Raw genomic sequence first — 21,313 nt, 5'->3', positions numbered from 1 at the left:
AGTTTAATACAGCATTGAGATTGGATATCTTGTGCCAGCATATACTTCTTAAAGCTTAATAATCCCTTATTGGGATATAGCTTTCACAGCAGGTAAAGTGCCTGTGTGTATGAGCCCAAACATTAAAGAAAATATTTCCCACTACTTATGTAGATACAGTACCTTGTAAAAAATATTCAGACTCATGATCACTTCTTTCCCTTTACTGAAAACATTTTGTTCTGTGGCTTTTACTACAAAGCAATGACACTCAAAATTATTATTTTTTTCTTTTAAGGTGACTGTTTTATATTACAAAAACATCTTAAGGAAAAATGTTTGCATAAATATTTAAATTCCGGTGTAGGGGAAGCTCTAAACTTACACGGCTGAAAAACAATTTGCTAAACAAGGGCACAATTACATTACACTTGGCCTCTGCTAGTGACTGGTGTTCTGGATAAAAACCCCACAGTACAGGGAGCATTAGTCAGGCTGTGAAACCAAAGACTAGAAATCATCCCAAATAAAATTAGAGATAAAGTAATACAAATAATATCCAAATATTAGTGTGTCTTAATAGAGTTGGTTCAGTTACCTGGAAGTGGAAGTTGCATCAAACTACCCATTCGGGTAATGTATCCAGGTTTGTAAGAGAAGCCACAGAGGGTCGGACTGTTCAGGGTAAGTTCAGAACGTGAGTGTCACCAACTATCTGTGATAGGAGCTCTTCATAACATTGCCCTGAATGGGAGGGTGACACAGAAATAAGATTTTCTCTCTCAAGACAGTTGAGGGACACTGCTCACCATGGGATATAGACTAAAACAAAACACCTTTGTTTGGCCTGCTCCCTTACTCTCTATGCCCCCTCTGGACAGATATGTCAGTTATTTAACTTACAAAGCCACAAGAGATGGCAAAACAGAAGAACAACTGAACAATCAGAACAAAAAGGATGGGGTTGCAGTGTCCCCCAACTGTGTTGAGATAAGAATTTTGTACTTACCAGAAAATGTATATTTTCTTTTGTACATACAGTTGGGCAACATTTCAAATCTGCCCCTATGGGTACGCTCAGACTGAGCTTTGCATCCAAAGATGCCAGTTTTGGCAGTAAAGTTTCATGTAAAGACACAAAATCGGCAGAATCTGGTGGACGAAAGGCCAGGTTGCTGCTCGACCGAGGCCCCATGCCATGTCACCCAGGAAGTAATAACCAACCTGGTCTAGTGAGCAGTAAGGCCCTCAGGAACCGGAGATCCCTTGGAGCCTTAGGCCTGCCACTCTTACAGGCATCATACAAGACCAGGAAACTCAGACTTCCGAACTGAAGCTGTGCAGTCTACATAGGGTTCTCTTCTGCTTTTTGGATGTGGTTAGAGCTTTATGGATCTAACTGTTAGATTGAAGATCAAGGCAACACAGAAATAACAATATCCTGGTTGATATGAAATATGAAGACCATTTTTTGCTGAAAAGAAGGCGTAGTACACAGTACTGTGGGTCTTTGGGAAAAATCAGGAAGGGAGTGCACTAAGATAGTCGCTAACTCAAACACGCCTGCCTGAAACCTTCCAGGTGAGAAGTTTCAAGGAAATGGACTCTAGTGGTTCAAACGGCAACTTCAGTAACACAGTGAGAACCAAAAGGCTGAACATTTAGGAGCCCCTGGAGAAAAGGCTGCACATCTGGTAACAGAGCCGGCCGCTTCTGAAAATAAATTGAAAGAGCCGAAACCTGGACCTTAAGGGACGCCAAACGCAGCCCCTTATCCAGACCCTCCCTAAGGACCGTTGTGGCTGGATCATGTAGAAATAATTTATTGTATTTCAATTAGTGATGAAGACACCAATGTATATAATTGCAAATGCACTTATTATGTTACATTGGGATGTGTTTTGTATGGAAATGTCTTGTTTGGGGGTTGTAATTTTTTTGGGGGAATTCCCACGTTAGAAATAAATGCATTTCCTCCACTCTATTGCTGAGGCATATGCCAGGGGAGGAAATGTTTTCTGACATTGTCGGAAGAAAGGACCTCATGTTAATCTGTGTCCAACACAGCTGAAGGCACAGGAGAGTTTAATTAGACTTTGTTAGATTTCTCCTGTCTCTAAAACAGGATGCAGGAAATCACAGCAAGTTTTAGGATATCAAAGATAAGTGTACATTTGGTTAAGTATAAATTGCATTTAAATCCATGTTTGGGGAAACATAGTGCATCCTGATACTAAAAAGAACTGACACAGTCTCACAGGGGGTAAGGCAGCCTCTTGAAGTCTAAAACAGTACTGGTTTGTATTGAAATGTATCATTTTTGTTCCATCTGACCTGATCACTGGTACCTTAAAACAGTGTGAACTGTCCTTGTTAGGACTACTGGAGCTAATAACGTCACTTGCTTCAAATACCTGCCTGACAACTTTTTCCATGCTGAAATTCCTTATGACCTACAGATTAGACACAACTCTAATCTATTCCCGACTATACTGAGGTTTGGACCCATCGTTCCGGTACCACCGCTCTGCCTGCTACCCAGCAGCTCTGGCCAGTGTGACAGGCCAGGAGGGATCCAGCCACAGCAACCCTGATCTATAGGAAACGGTCAGGGGGTACCAGCCCATGTGCACCAGCAAGGAGGTACACTAGCAGCGACAGTTACCCAGAAGGAACGTGGTTCTGAATGCCGTGAAAGAGTCAAGTTTTGACTGCAGCTTAAGCTCCTCCTACTGTGGTTAGATGGCACATTTGGGATAAAGAAAGGGAACGGTGGCAAAGTAAGCCCAGCCAGTTTCCAGCAACAGCCAGGGTGGCATAGGCGGTCCATCTGGTCACAGATGTTAACACTCGCCAAACAGAAGGTCTGAACCTGTTCTTTCTCACACCAACCAATGGAAGACTTCCAGCTACGATGGTAGTTACTAGAAGACATTTGTTTTCTGACTTGGAAGTTGATGTACATTTTACCTCTAAGTCAAAGGAACAGTCGTGTCATCCACTAGAAACTCCTGAAGTTCCCTTGTCTTGGCATAATACTTGTTCACCTAGAAGTTCAGATGAGACCATCATGTTGACCCCCACCTGTGCACACTCTGAGTGAACACCTCTAGGTGGAGGGACTACTCTCCTGGGTGAATGGCTTCCCAATTGTCCATGCCCAGTATGAAGACTGCTGCAATGGCTGGAACCTGCTCTGACCACATCCTGATCCTGGCTGCCTCATTCATGGCCTCAGTGATGGATGTTATGCCACCATGCCAGCGTCAGACTGAATCAGAATGGGTTTGTTCCATAGCCGGGACTGTGCTTGGGCAAACACATTGATGATCACCCTTAACTCAAAGACATTGATGGGCAACCATCTCCTCCCTGAACCAGAGGCTCTGCAACCGGAGATCCAGAGTCACAATGGTCCAATCCCATACGAAGAAGGGCCCTCCCAGGCTGAGATTCCTTGGCCAAGTCCACCACAACACAGACTGATGGGTTGTTGGTGACAGGTAGAAGAACTGTGTTTCTAGGCAGAGATCCAACCTTTTGCATCTGGTGAGGATCTCGTGTTGCAGGACTGGAAGCGTGCAAACTGAGCTGCTTCAAAACAAGATACCATGACCCCCATCAGCTTCATGCTCTGAAGGATGGACACCCACCCTGGAGACAACAATGTTTTCACCTGACGTTGAATAGTCTGTTCGATACCAGATGCCAGAGGGTCTTTTTGATTCCAGAAAAGAACCAAAGTCCCAGGAAAACCATGCGCTGTGTGGGCACCAGGCTGGACTTCTTGAAATTTATGACCCAGCCCTGTATTAGCAAGGTCTCTGCTGTCAGGCGCAGACGAGACTGAAGTGGAGGGTTCAAGGCTGCTTTGATCAGGAGGTATGGCAGGACCGTTGCATTCCGCTGATGTAAACTTGCTGCCATAACAGTCATCAAGAGCCCTGAACTGGAAGTGAGACTGGTCCACAGCAAACCAGAGACGGTTGTAGTGTCCTCCCCATATGGGTATGTAAAGATAAGCATCCCTGATATCGTATGATGCCAAAAACTTGTTCTGCTCCATGGAAATGATGACAGAACAGATTGATTGCACGCAGAAGCTGGGTACCCTCAAGTGAGTGTTGAGGGACTTTAGGTTTAGGATGGGATGAAATTAAAAGTCTCTTGTTTTTGCACACGAAAGGTTTGAGTGAAACCCCAAGCCCTATTGCTCTTTAGGAACCAGGACAATCTCTCCAGACGCCAACAGGGACTGAATGGCTACCTCAAGAGCCCATGCTCCTGGCTCCTTCTCAAGGAAGGGTTGTAACCATGAAACCCCGCAGAAGCGTCCCAGGTCCAAGCCTGTCTGAGCCCCGTCCCGAGAGGTCAAGGAATTATCTCTTGTGGAAGCACCCCTAGATCTGCCGACAAAACGAAAGGTGCAAAAATACCTGTACTTTGCCTTGGGAGTAGCCACTGGAAGAAACGAACTTAGTCTCCCAGTGGCCTGAGAGATGAATTTTTCTAAGCCTGGACCAAATAATACTGAGCTATCATACTGCAATGCCTCTAGGTCTTTCTTGGATTCAGCATCTACCTCCCAAGTTCTAAGCCACAATGTGTGTCTAGCTGCCACTGCCAAAGATGAAGTCCAGGGCAGTCCCTGACCTGCAACAAGCACCGCCTCTCCCAAAAATTCTGCTGCCTCAATGTGGTCTGCCAAGGTTGACAAATCAGTTCTAAGCACTCCAGATTGAATGCTGTCACTGAGGAAAATGGCCCATTCAACAGCTTTTATTACCCATGCAGCCACTATAGGGCGGAGGCACCTAAAGCCAAATAAATGGATTTCAGAATCCCCTCACATTTCTTATCTGTGATGTCTTAAGTTAGCAGCATTAGGAAGTGGCATAATAGTGGATTTTGCCAAACTCACAATGGAAGCATCCATGCTCGGGTGAGTTTCCCATGACACCACATCTGATAATCATCATTTATTTGTATAGTTCCACTAATCCGCAGCTCTGTACAGAGAACTCACTCACATCAGTCCCTGCCCCATTGGGGCTTACAGTCTAAATTCCCTAACACACACACACAGACAGAGAGAGAGTAAAGTCAATTTTGTTACTGGTAGGTTAACTGGCTGCTATGTTTTTGGAGCAGATTCTGGAAACAGGCAATAGAGGCTCTCCCGCCAGCTGCGGTATTGACCCTGTGAACACAGTTGTACACAAAAACATGCATTATTAAATAAAATGTAAGAACGCTAAAAACGTACCCTACCTCAAGAGGCACTAAATGTAAAAATAAGTAAATATGTCTAGCCAGAGCATAGAGGGGAGCGGAGCATGCCAAACATAGTGTTTTTGGGCCTTACTCCACACAGTGCCCTTTATCCCATGATGAGCAGTGTCCCCCAACTGTACGTACAAGAGAAAGAAGCCATTAGTCAAAATGTACCATATAGAAAGCATATCCCATATCACAGCATGAAAATAACCCACTTGCTATATGGGAAACAAAAGATAGAACTTTGTTTTGCCAAAGTTCCAAGCAATAGGTTAGGCGCAAATCTAACCTAACATTGCCCACACCTCAAAAACAACATACCTACAGTGAAGTATTGTGGTGGTGACAGTATTATGCTGTGGAGCTCTGCTAAACTGAATAAAACAATGATCTCAAACACAAGGCCAAACTCACATTGGAGAGGCTCAAGGAGGAAAGGTGTATGGGCTACAATGCCCCCATTAGTGCCACAAGTTCTCAATTGTATTGAGATTAAATCTCTCTTTGAAAACTGGTCAGGTTAGTTGGAGGTTATACACCACAATCTAGGAGTGATTTTGGCATTTTCTTCCGGGCAGATTTGCTTTACTTACCAAAAATAATTTAAAGCTGTTATTTGCTGCAAAGGGTGACTCTACAAAATATTACAGTGTGGGGATTAAATACTTACAAAAAAAAAGCAATTAAATATTTTTTGAATAACTTTTGAAATAAAGTCACTGCAGGATTTCTTCAGTATACAGAGAAGGGTATGGTACTGTACCATATGTTCTGTGGAAAAATAATTTGGGAGCAGTGACTAATTGTCTTATGCTGTATATTTTGAGAGCAGTGTTTAAATGGTTTGGTATGCAGCTATACTTACATCAGTGGTCTTTTCTTAGATTCCATGTGTGGGAGAAGGGACATGCTCCAACCAATTATGCCAAGTGGAGAACAGCGACTACTCCATACCACGTTGATTGGGCACCAAACTTTGAACCCTATGTGGTTGTACGACGAGACTGTCCTGAGTATGACCAGCGTTTCCTGGGCTTTGGCTGGAACAAAGTGTCCCACATTATGGAGCTAGATGCCAAGGTACAGTCACTGACTTATGGTTGTTAATGTTGTACCCAGTCACAAGCCTGTAAGACACTCACATCTTGTTCTCTCTTCCCAGGGGTATAAACTAGTGGTTCTTCCCAATGCCTTCATCATCCACATGCCTCATGCTCCCAGCTTTGATATCTCCAAGTTCCGTTCCAGCGAAAACTATCGCCTCTGTGTGCAAACACTAAAAGAAGAGTTTCACCAGGATTTGTCCAGAAGATATGGGTCTGCAGCTCTCAAATATATTGCAGCTGAGAGGAGCAGATGACATTGGACTAAAGTTTCCTCGGCCAATCGCAAAGGAGAGGGAAGATTGGTCCTCTTCAGGCCTTAACATGGACAACACAGTCATAGAGCTGTACAGTTGAGTGGATTGTTTCACTCTGTGCCTATAGCAAATATTAGGCGCCACTGCCTTATTAAAGAGGAGAACCTGCGTTTTTGTAGGGAACCGTATGTGCCTCTTTAGACCAGCTGAAAATGCGGACCTTCTGTTTCAATTGACTTTATATTTTTGCCTTCTGAGGAATCTTGAGACAATCAACAAAATGTCACCATCGTTTGGATAATGTCGACATGTAGTCATCATCACTGGATTTTTTTTTTCTTTTAGAGAGACCAATGCTCCGGCTTTGATTTTACAATGCTATATATTTTATTTATTTATGTCTGATATGAAGTCAGGTGTACTACTGCTGCCAGGACAGGATTCCTGTCCGATACTTGATGACATTTTTACAAAAAAAAAATATATCAATAAAATTCTGCACCATTTCTTACGTTTTCTATGCAATACGGTGTGATTTTGGAAAAAAACCCCACAATAACTTACTTGACAAGCTGTTTCTATTCACATTAATACAGAAAATAAAATAGTGTGTAGAGCCTATGAAGAATTTCACCTCCCTGCAGTATTATCCCTTAAAGAATTTGCCCTTTTAAAGCCAAATATCCACTATGCACTCATTTCACAGGCTTGGATTGTTTACCCTGTGGTGAATGGGTGGTCTGGAGCTTTTTAAAAAGAGGTGAACTCATGGTGGAAATAACATAGATTATAGGAACTGTCCATGTATTAAACGGTAGAAAAGAAAAATGGACGCAGTTGTACAATTGTACTAATCCAGTACAAGTGTAGTGAGAATGCTCCTCGCCCATCTCCTGTAATCTCCCCAGCTATATACATTCAGATATTTGTATTACCACTGCATTTACATGGCAACTTGCAGTTAAGCTCTAAACATATAAAAGCTTTTTAGATGCATCATTTGTACTGAACCACAGCTATCTAAATGTAATATTAATAAGCATCCTACACTGCACAGCTTAGTTGACTTGCAAGCTTTCACCTCTGACATTTTACCTCTGTACAGAATTTTAAATTTTTTGGTTTCCTCATCTACAAACTGCAGAGCCAGTTTAGGAGAAGGGGAGAAAGGAATTACTTGAATGGCTCAGCAGAACCCTCTGCTGACAGCCCTGGAATGCAGGATTATGTAGATCCTATCTGTTGAATGAACAAGGGAAGGAACTTCCATGTGACCTCTGACAGTAAAATGGTTATTGTTCATCAGGAGCCTTTAAAAAAAAAAAAAAAAGGTTTAAAGTGGAATGTCTGGCTATTTCCCCTTTGAAAAAGCGAAAACTGGGTTTAGTAAGTGGATTTGGAGCAAGGGCACTTTGCAGCATAGCTCCTCCCCTACTATGCCCATCCCATCTGAAACATCCTCCTTTATAACAAAGCCCTAAAAGGTCTAAAAAAAACCTAGGTGTAACAGAAATGCCTATAACATAAACAACCAAAGGAACGGAGCGCAGTGTTCCCCAATGGACTTGGAGAAATGGATTTTACAACGCTCAACTGTTCGGCTGAAGCACCATGACGCACCGCCCAGGAAGTACAAACTGCCCTGGTAAAAAAAAAGCTTTTAAGCCAACCGGCACTGATCTAGCTACCTCAATGAAAGCCAAGCGCATAGTGGATGTTAGCCAACATGCAATAGATTGCTTAGATGTCGGCCAACCACAATTATGCACATCATACAGGATGGAGAGGTCATTAGTCTTGCAGACTGAAGCAGCTCGGTCCACAAAGCACTTGAGGGCCCAAACCACATCCAGAAGTTGTAAAGATGCATCAGAAGTTGGGAGACGGGACAAAGACAGAACCACCATCTCCTGGTACAAGTGAAAGTGGGAGACCACCATCGGAACAAAAGAGGCTTTAGTGCAAAGCACTGCCCTGTCAGATGGAAAAAACAGAAAAATTGGAGTACAGCACAGAGTCCCCAACTCAGACACATGACGAGCGGAAGAGATAGCAAGCAGAAATACCTCCTTCCAGGTAACATAGCAGAGATCAGCAGATTGAAAAGGGCTCTTTAGTATGAGCCCTGACCACTAATTTAACATCCCAAGGCTGCACATAAGGGACCCCCTGTAGAAAGGTCTGCACAACTTCTGAAGAAAGGATAAGTGGGAAAGACTAAACCTGGTAGTGTGAACACTGTGGCCCTCACACCACTGAATATATGCTTTCCAAACATGGTAGTAATTTGCAGAAGATAGTTTCCTCACCTTAATCATAGTTTGCATGCCTTGTGCAAATATACCTAGCCCGAAGAATCATGGTCTCGGTAGCCACGCCGTCAAAGCCAAACGACTTAAAGAGTGGTAGAGAAGAGAAGCCTGAGCCAGAAGGTTGCATAGGCAAGCGGTACGGTGAACCTATGGACATCTCTAGGATGTCCGAGTACCACGTTCTGCGTGGCCAATCCGAAGCCACCAGAATGTGGACCACACTCTTTTTAGCTTCTTTAACACCAACAGGAACATGGGGATCAACGAGAACAGGTACACCAGACAAAATATCCATGGGATAGTCATTGCATCCATGTACCTCGACTTAGGATCTCTTGTGCAGAACGGAGGAACCTTTAAAGGTCAGACGTGAGCCCATGAGCTACATCTCCAGCTGACCCCAGCGCTGTATCAGTTGAGCAAACACCTCTACATGAAGGAACCATTCTCACAGATAGCCCCCCCCCCTTTCGGCTGAGGTAATCCGCCTTCCAGATCTCCACCCCCGGAATGAATGTGGCTGATGTCACTGGAACATGACATTTCTCCCAGGACATGATCAGTATTGTCTCCCGCATTGCCATGGCACTGCATGTGCACCCCCTGATGGTTCAGGTAGGCTACAGTTGTTGCATTGTCCAAATGGACTTTCAAGGGATTTCCAGCTAGGACCCCCTGACCCTGCAAATGGCCTCTGTAGATTGCTCTTGGCTCCACGACATTGGTTGCATTAGGAGTCTTTACTGCCCATCAGAGTCCCTGGACCTGAAGAGGACTATAACCTCTCCCCACCGGGACAGACTGGCATCTGTGGTGACTAAGGTCCACTCCCAGTTTTGGAAGGACTCACTCTTTGTGAGATGTAGTACTTAACCACCAAGTTTGAGTTGACAAAGTGAAGATCTGCCTGTCCAGCTGAAGGGTGGACTTTTGACATTTCCTGAGACATTCACACTAAAGCGGTCTGCAATTTAAACTGTACTAAAGACACAGCCTCGAATACAGACCATGGTCCCCAGCAATTTCATGCAGCAGAAAATAAACACTTCACATCTAGCCAGCAAAGACCTGATCAGAATGGAGAGGATTAAGACCTTGTCCTCTGGGAGGAACACCTTCTGACACACTGTCAAAGTTGAGGCCAAGAAACCTCATCGATTGTGCTAAAATCAAGGAATACTTGGGAAGAGTAAGAATCCAGTCATGTCTCCCTAGAATCTGGATAGTCCGCAGAATGTGCTGCTCGAGGGCAGATTCTGACTGCGCCTTTAACAGCAGATCATCCAAGTATTTCACAATTGTGTTGCCCTGAGAACAGAGGAGAGTTGCCACGTTGGCCATAATTTTGGTCAACACGCTTGGGACAGTAGCCAGGCCAAAGCCCGAAAACCGATTGTGTGTGTGTGTGTGGTGCGCACCAGAAAACAAAGTAGGCATGGATACACAACTCATATGGAAACATGAAGGTAGGCATCTTATGACGAGGGGCGCAAAGAACGCACCATTTTCCATGCCCGCAATCACTGACTGCAACATCTCAACGATCACAGTGATGTGGTGGGTCAACCTCTTGTTAGTCTGGGAGCCTCGCATCTGCTAGGCCCCCTGCCTCTGTAAGAACCTCCACAAGGAAGAAGATTGCCCTCTTGCTGCAGCTGCCCTTGACTTTCTGAGGAGCGAAAGGACCTAGATTGTGGTTTAGCACTGGTAACAGAGAATAAGGTGCTCTTATTTATAGCTACCCAAATAATCTGCTCCAGTTCCAAGCCGAAGAGTGCAATATCAAACAATATTTACTACAGAGTATATTTAGATTCTGGATATGCGTACCAGGAACACCTAGCCGCAATTGTGAGAAGAAAGTCTGGTGGTGACCGAAACGGCATCCAGACATGTCTGACCTAAATAGTCTGAAGCTTCCTGAATGTGTTCTGCCAGGACCGACACATCTGCTCCTAGGCCTATAGAAAACTGTTCCACCCATTTTTTTAATGGCCTTTTTCACCAAGGCCCTAGCTATGACTGATCTCAATAAGCTTCCTGCTGCAATATATGCAAATCCTAAGGAGAAAAATTACACTTCTTGTCTGTACTGTCCCGAAACGAGGTTGTACCCTGCATCGGTAAAGTGGTGGATTGGGATATATTGGCAAAGGGACGATCTACTTTGGAGAATTTTCCCATTTAAAAGACTCTTCTGATGGTAAGGGGTAGAAGGGTTATAAATTTCTCCAGCACATAAAACTCTTGTCAGATTCATACCAGGCCTCTGTCTGTTTTCTGTCTGGAAAGATGGAGATGGTTTCAGACAATCTGCTTCTTCTGTCTTTTAAAAAGAGAAATCAGAAAAATCTGTAACCCGATGTTCTGCAAATCCTAATGTTTGCTGTACACCCAGGACTAAATAATCCACACTTTGAGGTCTAGCAGAATCCTCCACACTATAAGTGTCCTCCCCTCAGCCTCCTGCATGAACTCCATCCTCTTCAGAGGAGAGATCAGAGCCAGAAACAATATTCTGAGTTGTTTCAGGAACATGACTTGCCTGTTCTGCTATGGGGTAGCACTAAGGAGTCCTTCCAATGAGGAAGAAACCCTAGTCAAACCCTGAGCGAATTCAGCTAACATGAAAGCCAGTCCTGCCTGAAAGGCACCACTAGTGGTAAGTCGAGACTGTGATGCAGGAATATGTGTAGGTAAAAGGTTCACTTACCACTTTGGACCGAGTCATAACCTGAGAACATTCACTTATGAATGCCATCAGTGATTTAGCCCAAGCTGGTTCCTGTAGGGCCCGTCGGCACTGATCATGGCACTCTGACACGGTGTACAGGGCATCCGGGGCAGACTGTCCACAAGATCATTTATAATTACATTTGGCACAAATATAATGCTGCACAGACTTTCCAGAGGACCCCTTAGTCTTGGAAGTCCCTTTCTCTGATATATTGATGGTAAAATAATATCACACACACCAAATAATATCTATACAAGTCCAGCAATAAAATAGGCTTTCTGCTTTATTAAAAACAGAAAAAGGATTTAGTCCAAAATATATACTTGTATATCGCACTTTGGGAAAGCCCAATACTGATTACAGTAAATATGGTCACCAAGTACGAACTAGTGCCCGCTGCTCTGTAGAAACAGGTGGTAAACAGCCTACTGTAGAGGATGGTACCAGAAGAGAGCATGTCACCGCTGCTGCAGAAAACTGGCTGCTTCCGTGTGGAAAAGCCCAACTGTACCTGAAGGAGAATGGCCCCCTTAGTAGTATAGTAGATCTGTCTTCCCCCTGCCAAGTTCTTTTTTTTTTTTTTTTAAATAATGCGGAAAAAAAAACCTACTTGTTACTAAGGAAATGTTGGCAAGTCTTTCGGGCTGTGAGGAACGACTGAGAAGTCCCCCCCACCCCATCTCTAGTCAGTGTAAGGTTACACAGAGTTCTCTGTGTAGTAAGGACAGTGGCTGTCAAATTTGCAGGAATGAGAGAAACAAAGGCGGCACACACAACGCTGCAGGGACCCAGTGTGAAGGAAGCCCACAGGCTATGGGAAAGGGTCTCTGCGCTGTAAAAATACAACGGTAAATATTTTTAAAAAGAGTAAAGGGGGCAAGAACCCAAAATAAAATGTCCTAATGCCAAATCAATTTAACTTGCCCTTGCTCCAAGTCCACCTATTATTGCTGCAGTGGCCACCAATCACATTTGAGAATTTATATATATATATATATATATATATATATATATATATATATATATAAAATTCCATCCTATATACTTCACTGTGTCCCCACCACAGCATATCTACCCAGTCGTCTGACACACACCTTGTATCCGGTTCCGTCTGCCCTCACTTCCTATAGCCAACAACTGCCACCAGCTTCTGGTTGTGGACTAGTAACAGCTCTTTACATCCCTGCTGGCATAAAAACACAAGATTACTCTTCACAAATTAAAACAATTACACAGAAATGATTAATGCTGTTAAATAGCAGTGATGGCCGGTCATAAATACTGCAAATGGGAAGTAGAAATGAAAGTGGGAATTCCGCAATTTCACTCCTTTTCAAACAGGCTCCTTACTGTATGGAATAAGTTGGTGTAATGTCCAGAAAATGGCGCTATTACTACATGCACACGTTGAGGGATATTATATAACCTGTCTTTAATATTGTCTTACCTTGCACATAAAACATATGGAGGTTGGAAGTCTGAGAGGAGTTGAGGCCACATGAAAGCACAAGGCCTCTGTACTTTTAGACGTCACCTTAGACTTCCGAGACCTGTAATACTATACTTCCATTTTATAGTAGAAGATATTATTCCTTATAACAAACAAACTTTAACTGGAAACAAAACAAGTTGCTCGTATGAGGTGATCATATCAAAAATGTGCTTTACCGTCAGTGAAAAAGTTATACATTCCATCGTAGAATGCTTTTACAATGTGTCAAGTGGTACAAGTGACATCACTACTCTCCAAATACAAAGATATAATTTACAGGAGTGACATCACTACTCTCCAAATATAAGGCTATATTTTACAGGTTATTATACCTATATACACACACACACACGTTAAAAAGTAAAGCGTGGCTTAACTAATGCACAACAAGAGGTCAATTTTAAAGACTATGCATTACATTGTAGCTCAGTTACACTTTAAATAAGTACTCCATATTTAGAAGACAAAAAAAAAAAAAAAATTACTGTAGAGACGAGCTACGAAAAACAACTAATTTCGTAAGGAAGCCGGACAATAGTTAATTCAGCTGAGAAAATCTATGTTTTGCAAAATAATCTTGATACACTGTTTAATGGTCATTTGTGTAAAAGCAGATTTGTGTATGTTGTCCCAATGTATCACCAAGCATCTTACAGAGATTAGAGAGCTACAGCTGTACCCACCATCCAAACCCACTGGAGAGACTTGAAACACGACTTACACACAGTTTTCATTCAGTTTTATTTAATAAAAATGTTAAAATAAATAGATACAAATTGATCAGACGCTCTGTGTTCACCCCCCTCCCACCCAGCCCTATCAGTTCCCTAAACTCTAAGCACAGTTTTACCAAAACTGAAAACACAGACTTCCAATTTTACAGAGAGAAGGCAGAGTATTTGCAAATCACTACCATTGGGCTTGGAAAAAAATATAATGTATATTTAAAAAAAAGAAAGAAAATGAAAAAAAAAAAAAAGTTCCCAGTACAATAGATAAGGTACGCCTCTCAATTCCATACGAAAACTTAATTATACAATTTTTTTTCTATAGAAAAAAAGGTATGTTACAATATTTTCTTAGTTATGATATTGACAATTGACGGATTATTTTTTTAACCCTAAAATGCAGCACAAGAGTGAGTGTTTCCTCACAGAGCAGAGTGTGAGAGTATATGTATACCAGACACTATCTGGAAGTCTTCTGTAGTTTATTATTTTGTTTTAACTATTGCTCCTAGGCTGGAAAAAAAAAAAAAAAAAAAAAGGGGGCTACTGCAATGTAAACAAGGTCAGGGAGATCTGAAGCAAAAACACAGGATGGGATACTGAGGTTAGTGATACTGCTTGTATGTAGAGTTAGGAGAGAGGGGCGAAGATACCTCGGCCAACTGCTTGGTGCTAGATAACAGAGATAACTTCTCACGTTGTTTGACTTTGAAACATAGGACTATATGATCCAGGAAAAGCCCTTGTATTTAATTGGGAAGGGGATATTGTTAGAGCAGAGGGAGAACTGCCCCACTAACACTGCATTGACCTTCAATGTGAGCTGCACCAGGCCACAAGCTCACAGGTTCTATAAAGTATTTTAGAACAAACCAGATTCTTACAGAGTTCACAGCTGAGATACCAGATAACAAATCATATTAAAGAGGGAGTCGCTACTGCTGACAATGTGTGCCTACCCTCACCCACCTAAAGCTTTTCCCACATATAATGATAGGTTTGAAGGGTGCCATTCTTGGGAATTAACCATATATACTTCCAATAGCTTTGCTATTAATTGAGGCAATATGCAGCTGGGTTGAAAAGGTTACCTGTCGTCTATGCACAGTGGAGGCAGCTATTTATTTATGTGTTGGGGGGCTGGTGTTGATTATGGGGGTGAGAACCGAGATTCATAATGATACAACCCATCACTTACTGAGACGTAGCCTCATGGCTCAGTGATGGCACTAGTTTCTAGTTAATTGATAGGCTGCATTGAGCCCACACAACGGCTGCCTCCACCTTGTGTGTACGACATGGCCACAAGCTAGCTTAGCACACCTGTCCACTGGGCAATGCTTTCCAATATAATGAAATTATATATTTCAGTACCAGGGATGCATGCACTGGATCCTGATCATCATGGTGAGGCATAACCTGACTGAGACCCAAACAAAACAAAACAAAGCCGATCCATCCACTTATGTCTGCGAGCAGTGAAATACTAACCAACATATTCAGTAACTACTATTATATGGGCCATTGTGTGCCATATATCCTAAAAGGTAAGAAAGCCAAACCATCTATGTTACGTATGAGGGACATGTACGAGTACACGATGAAGCTTACTGTTGCAATGATAGGGTAATGCAATAAGGCACTTTGGACCGTGCTCACTGCATCCATTCCTGCGGGGAGCTCTCACACAGAAATGAATCCTCATTGCAGGGCTTTTTTATGGGTGTTTTTCCCAGGAAAGTGGAGTAGTAAGAGAAAGCAATGAGAAGTGCACAGCAAACTAATGTATCTGCAGCCATCAACTTCCTTTGGCCAAAACCTAGCTACAAAGTATAGATGCACCAAGTCAATCTTAGATTGGATTGTGGGAAATATCCCCAAAAGCATTGAATAAATGAAAGCTTTAAACAAGTTGAAAAGTAATGTATTAAGTGAAATGTGGGCCGCTTGCATGTCCCATAATTCTTACATAGCTACTATTAGGTTTGTCTTCAGCAGCACGCAGGTCAGTGGGCAATGAATAGTTTGCAATATACTCAATGATGGTGAATAAGAACAAAAGTGGTTGAACATATGCAGCATTAAGGAACCAGCCTAAGATATAGGCATCAATAAACGCTGGAAGCAGCTGATCAGCCAAAGTGTTTATAGAGTTAGTAAGGTTGTACCAGCTCTAGGAAGCAGGACATGATCATGGACTACCAGCTATCTCTGGTAGGGACTGTATTTTGTTGCTATTCCACTGCCAAATTAGATAAATCTCTCCACATTATGAGAGTCGGACTTGTGTATTCAATACACATCTAGGGATCGTTGTGGTGATGAAGTTTGGGTGCGTGTTATGATGACAATTGTAAGCAGCAGGTAGGATTTATAGCCACACTGGATAATTTAGTGTTCAGATTCCCTGAATGCCACTAGGAACTATTGTTATCTAGAACAGAAAGAAAAAATATTTGTGTTCCACAGATTTAATGTGTGATCAGTCTTCTGAAGCCAAATTCATTAAAAAAAAATAATATGCATACCAAGTAAATAGTAAATAAGAATTACAATAGAATGTGAGCAATACATTGCATCCTGGAAGGCTAGATTTTCAGGTCTACTGGCTTCAGAGACTTTGTTCTGTTGTGTATAGATTTGCTAAAATGGGTCCTCTCAACCACATGACAAATATGCAACACACTCGAGTTCCAGTTTAGATAACGTGACTAAAAAGGTGAGAAATAAAACCACCTGGTAATGGCTCTCACACCGTCCTTAACGACCACTGATCCCCACAAAGCCTGTGGCACATGGACATTATAGAAAGCAGTAATAATCCAAGGAGAACACCGTAGTGTTCTGGAGATATTAAACACTTCCACAGTGAGACTAACACTGAATGGGAAACGCAGGTTCACTGTCAAACAAGAGCACTTTTCAATTCTAGGGCTCATATGACTGGGACAGGTTTCTCTATCAGTGTAATATCCCGCTACTGGGTCGTTTAATACCTTCAGTGCTGTGAAAATATATATTAGACCAGCCTTTTAATTCTAGCCAATCTGGCAACCCAATTAGTGGTCCACAAGGACTGCAGTGACCATGAGGAATATAGTAAACCTTCTTCATCCAGATCCAATGAAAAGTGCACATGAATGTCTGTATTATCTTACCATTCTAGCAACACTAGGAAGACGTGTTTGTAATATTTTGTACCTGGGCCTCCTTATTTCACTAAACGAATAGAAAAAAACGAAATACCCTCAAATATTCACAGACTTACTCCCTGCGCCTTAAAACAGTCCTACGTAAACCGCCTGTCTGCTGCGTTAGACGGGCGAGCGTTCCAGTGGGAATATCGAACACGCTGGCCGAGTAGTGTCAGAAATTCATCTGTAACGTGTGGGCTCTGCAGCCAGAAGACAACAATGAACACACCTTGTGTCCCTGTGAGGTGCACGCGACACCCAGGACAGTCTAGTCTGCTTTGCTAATACTTTCTTTTTTTCAAAAAAAAACATTATTTTGGTAAATTACCAATTTCCATTTCTTATTGAGATGCTGGCACATATTTTAAAAAAAAACAACAAAAAAAACAAAAAACACAGCTAACATTTGTCTACCTATTTCTACACCGTGAGGCAGGACACCCCCGCTGTGTATACTTCTACTATAGAGCTCAGCAAGAGGTGACGTACAGGAACATGATGAGAAGAACCTTAAAATACTGACTCAGCACACTCTCCTCCTCCCAGCTCCCTTCATGCTTCTGCTTCCAGGCAATCAAAGTCAAGCATATATTTTTAGATTTGTTTTTGGTACATCACACTGAGTTTAGTTGACAGGGAAGTTTTCCTAGCCTTTGGACCGGTATGTATGCCCCCCTCCATAGCTCAACATAAGATTTGCAGAAGGAGGAGTTCCCTGGAGCCCACCATGTCCACACATCCACCTTAAGAAAATAGCAAAGAAAGAAAAAATAAAGATTGATATCTATGGTTGCTGCGGAGGCTGCTGCAGGCACACACTGGTGTAAGATAGAGAGTAAAGTTAAAGATTTGTTTCTGTTTGTCACTTGGCATGGTGCTGGCAGGACATGTCAGCTCACACGTGGAACACACAGAATAAAAGGTTGATTGGCAAAACTCCAGTGCTTACGTCCCTGTCCTGGGATGGCTATGGTCCAGTCTTTCCCAGGAACCATTCAGACGCGGCTTGTCTTTTCCTAGTACCCTCGCTCACAAGAAGGGGGTCACTTAGTCTCTTCTGCCTGGTTGCAGTTCTGGACACAGGTGGGTGAAGGGAAGGAGGCTGTGACTGGGTTGGGGTCGGGAAGGGGGCTGTTGGCAGTAGCAGTGCAGTCCTGGCTGTGGTTAGAGGTCACCTCTGAGTTAATAGGTTTGGTGAGGTCGATATCCTGAATTAGCCGGATAAGACGTTTCACTTTGTCCAAAGAGCTGTGCATGTCTTTTTGCCGGGACAAGATGCTGTTCTTCATTTCCATGCATTTCTGGAACAAGCGGACACCAAGTTACAGATAGATTGAAGCACAACAGGTCAAATATCTAAAGAATAACATTTCAGTTATGACTGCACGTGAATCTACCAGTCTGTACCGAGCATTTACCTCCTTTACTGAGGAGACTTATCCCCTGCCCCAGAGTCATACAAAACAGAGAGGATCCACCCTCGAAAAAGTATCAGCCAAATGGATGAAACCGCTTGTTCCTGTTGTACTTATGACCGCGAATTAGATAAGATTACATTTCATTCTTGCACAGTATAAAGCTTCTAAAATTAGCTGTCCTAGGAATTTGTTAAATAAAACTAATATTTCAGCTAATGAGTGGGGGACAAAATGTATTTTGTCCCCCACTCATTAGTTGACTACCACGGCTAACACTCAGCCACACTTCAGGCAGAGGTGAGTAAGAAGAGCCGATGGTAATCAGTACAGGCTCAGAATATACAGCACGTACATTACTTTGCTCGGCCACTAGCACAGGCACCTTCACTGAGGAACCGCATGTCAAACTACTTGGATTCTAACTGAATACCCCAGGAAAGACCTCAGTGGGTTTTATTCCGGCCTTTTCAGTTAAAACCAAAAGCTGGAATCAACGTATATATCAAATAGTGGCTCTGCTTAATTCATCTTTAAGGACTAGGACACACAAGTGATTTTGACTATAGATTGCTGCAATCACAGGTCAAAATCATCCACATAGACCAGCCATAAAGATCCAAGAGCAACCTAATGGATTCCAGATAGAAGGAGATGGTGACACTTGGATTATATAGAGGTGTAGAGGAGGAAAACATCAAACTATAGTTTCACCTGTTTTTGTTTTCATACAGTTATTGCACCTCACAAACATACTCCTATATTTATTCAACGTCGTCAAACATGTAAAGGGCCAAATACATTTACTAGAGTCTTGTGAACTAATGGGAAGTTAATGAAACGTATGTGGAAATATTAAAAAAAAAAACATTTTTGTTTTTATTATAAGCATGTTACTACATGGAACAACATAAGCTTAGCTGTAAACCACAGGCTCTGACGGTTGGGACATTTCAGGAGAGCTCTCTCATTATAACTGGCTCAATGGTTCCCTCTTACATAGTAGTTCCAGTGCTCACAACTGATGTAGAGGCTGCACGTAGCATGGACCAGGAATGTGAGTGACAGCGGTTGTGTATGTCCTGGTAGTTTAATAGTTACAGCAGCAGTAGTTGTATAGTTACCGTTATGGAGCCGCCGAGCTGTTTAACCTTCTGCTCTAACTGCTCTCGCTCCTGTTTCAGGTCTGTGCTCCACTTCAGTAATTTCTGCTTCTCTTCTTCTTTTGCTTTAAAAAGGGATAAAAAAAAAGCAGGATTTACAGTGGGTTCAGTCTTGTGAGAGAAGTACAATCATTTCTTAGTGTCCTAGAACATAATTTATAAGTGTATGACAAATATGACTAATGCAGCAGATAATGAATAAATGGGTAAAAGTAGTGCTCGAAGTGGGGCGGTATAGCAGCACTTCTCCGCCCCACTTCTGCGCAAACAGCCAAGATCGTCGGTAAACGGGGCAGGCAAGGTGGTGGACGCCATGCCCGAGACACGGGAGACAGGGGATACCTGCATGGAAAATAGGTGCACATAGGAACAGAGAAAGGAAACTGATCAGGGAACGATAAAGGATAACATGGAAGATATAAGGGAGATGTTTTGGATACTTTTATTCTAATATGGAGATATGAGGAAAAATGAAGTACACAAAGGAGACATGATGGAGAGGTGATTTGACACAGAAGAGGTGGGGGACACATGGTGGATAGCCTTGCATCATTTAATAGGTTTTATATTATACTATAAAGTGTTAAAATGCATCTAAAATTAATTTAGCTCTATCAAAATCCCTAAACCTTTGTCCCCCCGCCGTTCTCTACAAAGTGGATGTTGCATACCAGCACTTCTAATTTTTCATTTCGACCACTGGGTATAAGACTAGCAAAATAGAACCAGTGTACCTAATCCATAGATCTACATAAGAACTAAGAGCGTTAACAGATAAAAGTAATGTGACTGTTGTGCCAAAGCACTATCACTAGAACTATCTGTCTATAGCTATCTAAAGTGGGTGGAGCCAATATTGCACCCAGCACATTCCCTGAGTAAGTCACACATTCATAACAAAACTGAATGACATCTGTGTTGCTTGTCTGAAATGATCCAACCAATCTACACTGTCCAGTTCTGTATATAACTTCTGAACTGACACCACAGCTCACACAGCACTACCATCACCCCGTGCGCACGCTTGGTTCTTCACAAGCCATCCAGCAACTGTGTCGGCTAAGTCAAGCCGATCCAACACCCATCCTCGCTCTGGAGAGGCAGAAGGGACCACGGGGGACCGGGGATCCCGGGCACAATACCACAGAGATGTAAGTGGACTCGCCCCGTATCATCAGCAGGAGGGCGCACCATTCAGGAGCATTTTCAGTACTGAGAGACTGCTTAACACCGATTCCCACCACAACATTGTCACATTCCATTAAACAGGAACTGGCACCATTGTACTGACTACTACATAAACTATTGTTTGTTCGATCACCAAAAAATTATTTTTAACCAGTGCTCACTGGCGGCCCTCCTACTCTTTCTGGACATAATTATATCCATGAACTACTCTGGGCCCCTCTATTGTAAAGACCTGTTGGACACATGTAGCCATAATATTGATCTTATATAGGATCTTTACCACATAGTTATTATACCCTTGTCTCTACAATATCTGATCTGAATCATTGCAATATTCCATGCATTGTATTATATGCATCTACTTAAGTTTACCTATGTTTATGCACTGTCAATTCAATATAGGTGGCGGCACTTGTGCTAGTTTGTATGTTACATCATGAAGTTTCATATGCTGTATTAATATTCACT

At 42.6% G+C, this 21,313-nt stretch overlaps 2 protein-coding genes across 12 annotated transcripts in view; one reads left to right on the top strand and one right to left on the bottom strand.

Annotated features, from left to right (window-relative positions):
* LARGE2 (LARGE xylosyl- and glucuronyltransferase 2) overlaps positions 1–7,132 on the top strand; it is a 38,884-nt gene extending 31,752 nt beyond the window's left edge. For all 6 annotated transcript variants that reach the window (XM_075188216.1, XM_075188221.1, XM_075188222.1 and 3 more), the window contains 2 exons: positions 6,141–6,336; positions 6,419–7,132. In XM_075188216.1, the coding sequence (XP_075044317.1) occupies positions 6,141–6,336; positions 6,419–6,616 (394 nt within the window). In that variant the 3' untranslated portion in view covers positions 6,617–7,132. The remainder of the gene's footprint in view (positions 1–6,140; positions 6,337–6,418) is intronic.
* Positions 7,133–13,881: 6,749 nt separating this feature from the next.
* PHF21A (PHD finger protein 21A) overlaps positions 13,882–21,313 on the bottom strand; it is a 79,063-nt gene continuing 71,631 nt past the window's right edge. For all 6 annotated transcript variants that reach the window (XM_075188226.1, XM_075188223.1, XM_075188224.1 and 3 more), the window contains 2 exons: positions 19,619–19,722; positions 13,882–18,380 (listed from right to left, as the gene is read on the bottom strand). In XM_075188226.1, coding sequence (XP_075044327.1) covers positions 18,123–18,380; positions 19,619–19,722 — 362 coding nt within the window. In that variant the 3' untranslated portion in view covers positions 13,882–18,122. The remainder of the gene's footprint in view (positions 18,381–19,618; positions 19,723–21,313) is intronic.

The sequence above is a fragment of the Mixophyes fleayi genome, chromosome 10, assembly GCF_038048845.1.
Source record: "Mixophyes fleayi isolate aMixFle1 chromosome 10, aMixFle1.hap1, whole genome shotgun sequence".
NCBI classification, from domain to species: Eukaryota; Metazoa; Chordata; class Amphibia; order Anura; family Limnodynastidae; genus Mixophyes; species Mixophyes fleayi.
Note: the sequence above shows the minus strand (reverse complement) of the source record. Positions and strands in the feature narration are given on the sequence as shown.